At 45.2% G+C, this 10,436-nt stretch overlaps 2 protein-coding genes across 2 annotated transcripts in view; both read right to left on the reverse strand.

The window, feature by feature from the left end:
* LOC106804757 overlaps nt 1–10,436 on the reverse strand; it is a 51,525-nt gene that overhangs the window by 32,637 nt on the left and 8,452 nt on the right. The gene's annotated exons all lie outside the window — the stretch shown is intronic.
* On the reverse strand, nt 8,273–9,578 carry LOC106804765. Its single transcript, XM_014806091.1, has 2 exons — nt 9,359–9,578; nt 8,273–9,040 (listed from the first exon to the last, which is right to left on the reverse strand). Exons 1-2 carry the CDS (start codon nt 9,442–9,444, stop codon nt 8,653–8,655), a joined length of 474 nt encoding a protein of 157 aa, XP_014661577.1. The 5' UTR covers nt 9,445–9,578; the 3' UTR covers nt 8,273–8,652.

Below are 10,436 nucleotides of genomic sequence, written 5' to 3' on the forward strand. Positions count from 1 at the left end.
CTAGTTTCTTCGCTCTCAAGCAATGAAACCATTGGTTTCTAGCCCTATATACCGCATGTCATCTCCTGCTGACCATCTACTTTTCTTCCTTTGAGCTTGCCAAGACGTTTATACTATGGTTTTCGGGAGCAAGAACCTATGATGCAGGCAAGTAGAATCCTCTTTTTTTTCACTCTTCAACCTGTGCCATTTGTACATAATTCGAGACGCCATGATAACTGATTCCTTCGCAGTGGACTCCTTCCTTTTTTTTGGCATGGTGGGCCTGTTTGTGGCCTTAGAATCTTAAGTTCTCAGTCAAGAAACTAGTTTTCAGAGCTAAGAAGTTAGTTCTCTAGTACGCCAAAACCCGTCAGTTTCAGACATCTCATATATCCGCTCGCAGTTTTGTCCTTCTCTACCCAGCTGCGGTGCTCTGATCCATTACATTATTTCGAACTCCTCCCACTGGGCAACCACAGTGCCAACTCGGCGCAACTTTAAACACCACATGTGAAGTAATCGCATACACTGAGTTCACCTAATTGCTAGCTTTCGTTTCAAGCGCATTCTGATTCGGGCATATCGGCCGCTTTTAAAGGCACAATACTCACTAACAAGTCGCGATATTTGCCGGACGCTGCCCGGAATGTATATACCCTACTGTGCGGATGGAGAAACGTATATGGTATCGGCCGTAGGTTGAAATAAAATGCGCCAATGGCGATTGTTTAATTCCGCACCGTAAGGTCGTGTTCCCAAGCGGTTGTACACAGAAGCGTTTTATCTGCCTAAATTCGTTTAATGATTAGCCCAGTAACTATTATCGTGCCTGCGTTAATGTATGGTAACGCATTATTCCCTTGCTTGCTGAAGTACCGGATGTCTGCAATCCGAATAGAGGCACGGATTATCCGAATAATAAAACCCTCGCTGCATGGTTATTCAAAGTAATTTCACATTAATTCATTGTCAAATATGCATTTTCGCAAATATATTAGCGCCGACCAACCCGAAACAGATCGGGCAATAGATCGTGCCCTCGGCACTAGAGAGCCGAGGCCAGACTAACGGATACGCTTAAACAATAATTCAAATTTACGTAATGGCGGTGCGAGTGAGCAGTGGTAAGGAGGAGGGTACAGTAAGGCCGGGGCGCACCGTTGGTGTCTCATCGCCAAACGCTACACCGGCCTGCGGGGGAAGGGGCGTTCCCGCTCCATGGATGTGTGCCGAATTTCTGTTAGACGCACATAGAGTGGACCTGTATGGTATAGAGCTTTGCAGCCTATCCTTACCTGAAACGGGTACTGACAGAAGAAACTGCATCCGCACTACGAGGCGGTGCCTCTAGGAACATACGAACGGGACAGCTGGATAACACGATTCTCTCGACTCATGAATATGCGTGTTTACAAAAAAATAGCAAGAATAACCGGCTATTCGTTTTGTTTTATTTCAATTCCATCAGCTACACCCTGTTTTAAATAAATTTTAATAGTGCATTCCAAAAGCAATCATCGATATACACACACCACCGCAAGCAGTCGCAGCGAACAACAAGCACAAACAATAACAATAATAATACTAATAATAATAATTATAATTATTGTTATATTATTATTAAATATTAATATTATACATATTATCGCTCTCACCTCATAATTATTGCTCTTCTTCCTCCTAATGTTAACTATGCTCCTCCATATTTTCGAATGTCGAAGGTGTTTCGGATAGCTCAGTGGTTGTCGACCATACACATGGTATATGCTAGCTGGCTCTTCGCGAATGTGGTATCTGATTGGTTTGCAGTTTACCTCGCATTTTAAGCCGTAGAACTCCTTACAGCAGAATCGGTCGTCTCTATCTGACAATGCATCACATAAAGAACTGCCGTTCAAAATGACAGATCATCAATCTCATTCAGGACTTGATACGTATAAAGAAACATAATAGATACCGACGAACATAGTAAATTGTAAGCATTTTTGCTTGAATTTACAAATACACCGAAGTGAATACACAACAAGTTATATTTATACTATTGTTAACCTACATCGTTGTATCACATTCAGATCCCCTATTACTGGACAGTTTAGCTCTCATCCCGATTCCGGTACAGCCGACTGGCCGACGTCAGTGTTTGGGCGTGGGTTCCGCTCTGACTGGCCATAGACACAAACAGGTGGCACTATTATGGTCCCGGAAATGTATAGTGTCTTTTTCCACGTAATATGGAGGATAGCTGGTGTTCTGTTATACCTAGCTTGACATTAGGTCATGCGTAGTGTGCGGTTAATCATCTGCTAAACGAATCGGACGAGCGGTGCGTAATTATGCTTCACGCGATGTTTCCCCACGATCATACCGAAAGCCGATTCAGAAACAGAGATGCATGCGTGTTCAAGCGCTATCTATGAGTTTCTTGAAACATCGCTGTCATTAATGTTGGTCATTACGTGTGGAAGTATGCTTATCCTAATTTATTTTCTCTGTGCGTTCCGCGCTAGATACACGTGAGGGTTAACGCCGTACGAGTGCGCGTGTGTACTGCGTGTGCGAGGTTGTTAATCTGTTGTCGTGTGGATGTCGTGTGTGTGTTCCTGTGTCCCTCCGTGCGTGTTGCTGCGTGTTGTGTGTGTGTTGTTTTTCGTTGTCGTGTGTGTGTGCTCGCTGTGTAGTGCCGTGCGTCTGTCGTATTGTCGTCGTGTGTGTGTGTGTGTGTGTGTGTGATGCTGTGGTATGTGTGTCCGTGTACTTGCCGTGTACGTTGTGTCACCTGCGTGTGATTGTGTAACCTGCGTGTGCATTGTTACCTGTACTGTGGTGTGTGTGTGTGTGTTGTGTGTGCGTTTTGTGTGTGTGTGTGTGTGTGTGTTGTCTTATCCTGCGTGTGGGCGTGTGTACCTGCATGTGAGTGTGTACGCTTGCGTGTGTGTACGCCTGTGTGTGTGTGTGTGTGTGTGTGTGTTGCTGTGTGTGTTGTGTGTGTGTTCGTGTGGTGTGTGTACGCTGCGTGTGCGTGTGTACTTGTGTGATGTGTGTATGTGTTGTGCGTGGTGTGTGTGTGGGTTGTGTGTTGTGTGTGTGTGCTGTGTGTGTGTCGCCGTGCTGTGCATGTGTGGTGTGTGGTGTTGTGTGTGTGTGTGTGTTGTGTCGTGTCGTGTTGTGTGTCCCCTCGGTGCGTGTGTACCTCGGCGGTCGTGGCGTGAGGTACCCCATGCGTGTGTTGTCATGTACCTGGCCTGTGCGTGTGGTACCTCGCGGTCCACTGTCGTCCGTGCGGGATGTACCGGCCGGAAGATGAAGCAAAGACCAGCAGTGTTGTTCTATGAAGTACGCATGCCGTAAGAAAAGAAGTGAGTAGATAGCGGTTTGTTATATTATTGTAAATACTTAATCGACATTTTACATAAATATCACTATTGAAGCAGCTTAAACTCGACAGATATTTACATTGTTTACGCCTTGTAATATAACAAATAGTATAACACCTGTTTTGTGAATAACTTACAGCTGTCCCTCATTCCTTTCCTTCTCGTCATCGTGGTCGTCCAGTAAAGAAAATCACATTCTCTCTCTCTCCTCGTACTCTATACGTAACGTATCCATGCTGAGCGATCCTTTCACAATCGGCATTAAACGTAGTGTCGCGAAATCCGGGAGACCATAACGGCAGCGCATCAATTCCATCTGTTCCTTGTCAAAAGGACACTTCTACGTCATCCAACATGCCAGCCAGCCCGCAAGTTCTTTGCTGCTTGGCTCATGTCACGACGTCCAAGTGTGTAACCCCCCCCGGTAGGCAACCCTAAAGTTCTCACTAGTGTTGAGTCCCCCGTGTTGTTACGCCATTCTCAGATTATAATGCTCCGCGCTCCTATGCCCAGCAGTCACACTTACCGTCTAAACGAATAAAGTCGAATTCCTGAGAAGCGCTATAATGATATATACGTTCTACACATTGTCCGCTTCTATCTTCACTTTACTCCCGCCATTTCGTTAGTTTGTCATATCGATAATTATCAACTAGCCGACATCCGCATGCAATCGCTCCCTTCTTACCATACAGCCTCCCCTCTCTCTCTCTACTGTGAGTAAACACTCACTACTCATGAGAACTTCACCAACTGAATAAATATTTTACACTCCCATAATCAATGACTACTAACCCTGATTACATAAATTGAAATCTGTCATCTTTTCAAGCTTCTCTCTTTAACATATCTATTCAGCCGCGCTGTTAGAGCCGTGCGCGAGCGGTTCCTTTCTCCTCCCGCACACCGCTGGTACATCAGTCTCTCACGCTATTATGTATCCGCTCATATGCGCAGAATCGCCGAGTTTTCTTCGTCCTCTTTCGCGACAATAAATAGTGAGTACTGCGCGACTCCTCGGACCCCGTCCCAGTGCCCTCGTTTGCAATCAACCGTTAACGCCCGCTCTACGCCCCTCATCAGCACACCCTGGAATACTCTCCCTCGCGCGCACGCGCCCCGTCCCCACGCCCAGCGCACTCCTCGCGCCGCGTTCCTGGCGCCCGGCGCAGCCACGCCCCACCCGTCCCTCGCAGTCTCAGCACTAGAGCCTCTGGCGATCCTCGGTGTTTCGGCACTCTATTAACTCGGAGAACATCACAGCCCACGGCGGGAAGACAACGTGGTGACCACCAGATGCTCTCGAGGAAGAACGCCAGTTGACTAGCCACCGCTGTGTCCACTACGGGCTCTCGCTTGCCGAGAAGTCCGTGCGCCCCACGATCAAACACGCCATCGTAACGGAAACACAGACGCCACCCCCGCCGCTCCCGGTTATCGACCGCGAGGCATGACGCGATCGGTGCCGGAGTCGAGCTGCGAATTGATGCACGCTCGCCGCACTAGTATACTCCTAATTATCATGTCGTTATGTAGATAATCCAAGCCGATTGGTTTCGGAGGTCACTTTGAGGTCTATCTCGAACTCTAGCACTCGTGACGAGTATCGATTTCCCGAGCCGCAACATCCGTTGTCTAGCCACACGGTGTCACTAACTTTAACAAGCTGTGCCATTCGTGACAAGGCTCCTTCAGAGCCCGTGAGGTCCCTATCACTCTCGCCCCCCGCTGCCCCCGCAGGTGCTATCCGTCGCGTGCCCCCGGCCGTCCGACCAACTATCCCCCCGGTTCTCCCGCGTCACTGATTACGACAGGCATCCTAAACCTGTAGCCACGTATCGATTCCTCATAGTGAGACATTGACACTGATTCCCATATAAATCTATAACATCACACTCATACTATACTAAAGCATTACTTATTTTGTGTGAACAAGCACATCAGTTAAATATTCTCCGCCAATCTCATCCAACTTGTATACCTCTCAGGCCCATCATGCTTACCATGTTCCCAGCCTCTATTCATCTCGGTCATCTTCTATAGATGAGGAGGACCACTCTACACCAATCTTCACTGCCTCGTATCCACGTACGGCCGGGTTCGAATCGGTTACTCCCCGTCGTCCAAGATGTCTCTTGCTGTTTACCTCTCTCGACGTGTTCACAACCCTTTCGATAGTCTTGCTCAAACACACACACCCTGAGTAAAAATTTACGATTATAAATAAGAATGAGAACTGTTGTCTATTACACATAGAATAGAAATACAAAAGTTTGACGTAATAATTAATATAGACCAAAAACACTAAATAGTTAGAGAAACGCCAAACAGAGTAAACAAAAAAAAAAAAAATAATAAAAAAAAAAAAACAATATGCAAAAAGATATCAGATATATGACTCACAACAGTTGACAATAGATATAATATCTAAGAAGAAAGATAAAGACAAATAACAATACCCAAATAAACAATAATAATTCTAACGACAATTATATTAAACAAATATGAACCTAGATTATTACTAGAATACATAGCAGTGATTTTCGAAATATCAACATGAGATGGGAAAAGCTAGGGGCATAAAATCAAAATAAAAAGCAAATTATATTCATTACTATTCAATATCATTATTCACACTGATCGCGCTCTCCCAGCAGGGTCGAAGCTCACATAGAAGAGACGGACTCCTCACTGTTAATGGCGCTGTGTTGTGTTGTTGTTGTTGTCTTGTTTTGTCATTCGTCGCCGTGTGCGCAGGGCTAGCTTGTTGGACTCGGTCGTTCGTACTTTGTTGTCTCCGTTATTATCTTCTTGATAGAAACTTTTGTCGCGGTAATTGTATGAATCGTGTGATCAATCATAGATAGAACTAACAACTATAACGCATCTCATTATTTTTCTATAGTAGGAAAAAATACATGCTAGATATAGTAGTAATGCACAGTTTGCGTTCATCGCTGACCGTGATGTCAGAATTAATATCCCCCGCGTACGGCTTCGCGAGAGTTCACGGCGAGTAACTATTCACGCAGGATTCGGGCGACACCCTCCAAATCTTGTCATAGTTCTGAACGAACGTGCTTCCGTTTCATCCGGCTGTGCACGAGTCTTCACGCCTGCACCTAGACAGACCAGGCTGCTTAGTCCAGCACACATCGGCATCATGTAGCCGCTTACGGGCATCGACTGACGATACCAATTATGCTAGGGCGTGCTTTGCTTATAATAACCAGTGTTATTTGCTAACCATTATGAGATGCGCTAGCAAAAACGCATTGATCAGTGACGCAGGCATTATAAAGACGCTATGATGAGGAAAAAGGCTTCGGCATGGCAGAGGCGTAATCACGTTCGGCTATATGTAGGCTCGCAGATCCACTTCTGTGTTGACCGCATTCTAGCGCTCTTCTGTGCACAGACAAGCCTGTTGTACACGTCCGAAGAAGTTGTTCCAACGTAAAGGTTTTGGAAAGTACTGCGACGGCTAGTAAAAACCTATGGAGCACGACACACACATGCGCCGCGCGCACGCGCTGCACTACCCACACTCACACACACAACACACATCACCAAACACTATACACATAACACACAAACACACACTACACACAGCACACAGCACACACTCCACACCACACACACACACACACACCGACAGCACACACCACACAACAACATATGATATATATATATATAATATATATATATATAATATATATATATAATCTAGATACCATACGATATCGAAACACGCGCGCACACACGCACGGCACACACCACACACACACACACACACACACACACAAACACACACACACACACACACAACACACACCACACACACACATCCACACACAACACAGCGTGGCGCTTATATATATATATAATATATATATACCACAAACAAAACTCACAACATAGAAACCATATACACCACACACATTAATATCTCTACCTACTTATTATATATATATATACTATCTCTACCATAACACCGCGCACAACACGCACGCAACGCAATCTCAGATAACATGACATATCCAGTTCCTGAAAGGTTAATACTGCTGTCCCTTGTCCATAACCTAAAAACCATGGAGAGGCTCAAGGTCATTGATCGTCACCGTAGTCGACTAATAGACAGGATCCGGATCCTCGATTCCATTTGCCGCGTCATTCTCGCGAACTCCACCGGATTGGTGCGCGTTTTTATTGGAGCGCACATTGTTGGTATCGCCACGCCATCAACTGATCGGGACAGTGGTCTCAAAACTATCGCTCCAAACTGGACATTGCGCAAGAAGGTACTAGGTGAATTATTGTCCGTGTATGGGTATAGGTATGACTCGAGTACAAACATAAATTACTGCAACGATGTCTACAAACACGGCAGCAACATTCAGTTAGAGTTATGGCAACTAACACAAACTGAAAATATACATAGTACAATGGAAGACAACAATCGATAGAAGAAAAACGAAATTTGACAGGAGGACAACTACAAATGTAACACTCGAGAATAACAAAGCAGACTTCTGAACAGTAACATCGAACCGCGTACGTGTACGAAACATAATATTAATGCTGGTGTAATTATAAATACATGAATAACTGAACTGTAGCTGATGGCTATACAAGTGGATTGATTGAAATATTTAATGATGCATTTTCACACAAAATAAGTAAGTGCTTTAGTATAATATAGTCTTTATAGATATATGAATCATTCAATGTCTCCACAGGGAATGTACGTGGCTACAGGTTTATGATGCTGGCGAAATCAGGTTGATAAACCCTCACCGAGTTAGTTGAGATAAGCTGTTAATTAGCACTGTCTAAACAAATGTTGGTAATGTTTAGATGTAATTCAGATAATCAAATGGCAAATCTTCACTTGTAAAAATGGACAAAAATGGACGTAGAATAGATCATTAAATTTTTTTATGAAGCAAATGATACAATGAATTATACACATCAACAGATGATAACGGTCCCTCGTGGAATATTGCTATTTAAATAAAATATTAAAATGTTCTTTTGTGCGGCGATATAAGTTAATTATAAATCGTACTTTCTTACAGTAACTTCTACTAAACAGCTATGATATATACCAATTATATCTCAAACATGATGTAAACGTATTAAATGAGTTTTGAGCAGATTTTCTGAGAGCAAGCCGCTCGTTGGCGTCATGACACACTCCAGAGACCCGATGTTCGGATCGCAACGCGCCCATCGCGCCCATCGCTTATTATCTACAAACACAATAATAGATTATAGTGCGGAGCAGACATCGCGACTAGGAGACGTTCAATTCCTTTATAACAGGACCGCGGCGGTCTTGTTTCCTTCGATGCGTGTTTGATGTGGGCAACACTCTCGCAGGAGAGCTATACAATTTATCACGGCGTTCTTTCCGAGAGCTCTGGTTCCACCACCGTTTCTTCCCCACGCTCGGCTTATTTCCACGGTTAATAGATGGAACCACGAGGTCGCTAGTGCTGAGACGCGGCGGCGGAGCGTTCGGCAAAAGCGTCTGGGGAGGGCTGCCGAGCAGGTTTCCGTGCTTATCGTAGACGGTCACCTTGGCAACCCACTGGTAGCGGTCGTGATATTTTATTGTCCCGAAAGCGAAGAACTCGCGTTCTCGCTGGTCTAATAGCTGGCTGATGTGAAGCGTTGCCCACCTGTAACAGCGCGCGAATATTTTAACAACTTAAAATTAATTTTCATTTATTAATCATTGTTCATTAATTATTGTAATTATTCGTTGATTAAGTTCTCATGGTTGTAAGTATTGTCTCCAGCTGGGTTGTTTGAAATCTTCTCGTTCTGTAATTCTCGTATGAAACTAACCGAAATGCGAGTAAGTGCAGATGAGAGCATTAGAACGTATTACATTTCGCTTCTATATTCGACTTTATTCGTTTGCTAGTTGTGCTGGCTATAGCGCCATTATAATCTGACGTAAACACGGGGACTCACACCATGAGAACTTTACCTACCGGTTACACCACTTGACTCTGACGTAGCCAGCAGCAAAGAACTGCGCTCTCCATTTGATGACGTAGATGTCCTTTTCCAAGAACATGTTGATCGCTGCCTTTTCTCCCGGTCGCACCACTACGGTAATGCCGATACTTTGAAGGATCGTCACAGATACTTTCTTAGAGTACGAGGAGGAGAATGATTTTCTTTCTGACGCCCCGGACGAGAAGGAAGAAGACACCTGTAAGTTATTCACAAAAAGTGTTATACTTTTGTTATTAAACGTAAAACATGTAAAATGTCGATTTAGCATATATAAGTAATGTATTAATACAAATTACACCCCCTCTCTCACGCACACGCGCCCTAACAACACGCACACGCAGCTACATACGCACACGCAGGTACACACGCACAGGCAGGTACATACACACACGCAGGTACACACGCACACGCAGGTACACACGCACACGCAGGTACACACGCACACGCAGGTACACACACACACACACACACACACACACACACACACACACACACACACACACACGCACACACAATACAGCACATACCAGCAAGGTTACACACGCACACGCAGACACACACTACACACACCCAGCACACACACACACACACACACCACACACACGGTATCACAGCACGCAGTACACACTCACACGAGTGTACACACGCACACGCAGGGTACAACACACACACACACCACACTAAACAGCACACACACACACACACACACATCACACAGCAGTACAAATAGGTACCCACTGCACTACGCAGGTACACACATCACACGCAGGGCGGACACGTACACGCGAAGTAACGACACACACATACACACAGCACACTAACACACACACACAGCACACACACACATACACGACACACGCACACCTACACACACACACACACACACACACACGACACACACGCACACACGCACACACACACACACCACACACACACCACAGGTACACTTCGCACACGCAGTGCACACGCGCACTCGTACGGGCGGTTAACCCTTCACGTGTATCATAGCGACCGAATCGCGACCCGAGAAGTAATTATTAAGGATACTTC

This window comes from Priapulus caudatus, unplaced genomic scaffold (genome assembly GCF_000485595.1).
Source record: "Priapulus caudatus unplaced genomic scaffold, Priapulus_caudatus-5.0.1 Scaffold86, whole genome shotgun sequence".
In the NCBI taxonomy this organism is placed as follows: domain Eukaryota; kingdom Metazoa; phylum Priapulida; class Priapulimorpha; order Priapulimorphida; family Priapulidae; genus Priapulus; species Priapulus caudatus.

Coding starts and splice junctions, on each gene's coding strand:
- LOC106804765 (XM_014806091.1), bottom strand. CDS start 9,444: ATGTTCTTGGAAAAGGACATCTACGTCATCAAATGGAGAGCGCAGTTC. Junction 9,041..9,358: donor AGAGTCAAGTGGTGTAACCG/GTAGGTAAAGTT, acceptor GCGCTGTTACAG/GTGGGCAACGCTTCACATCA.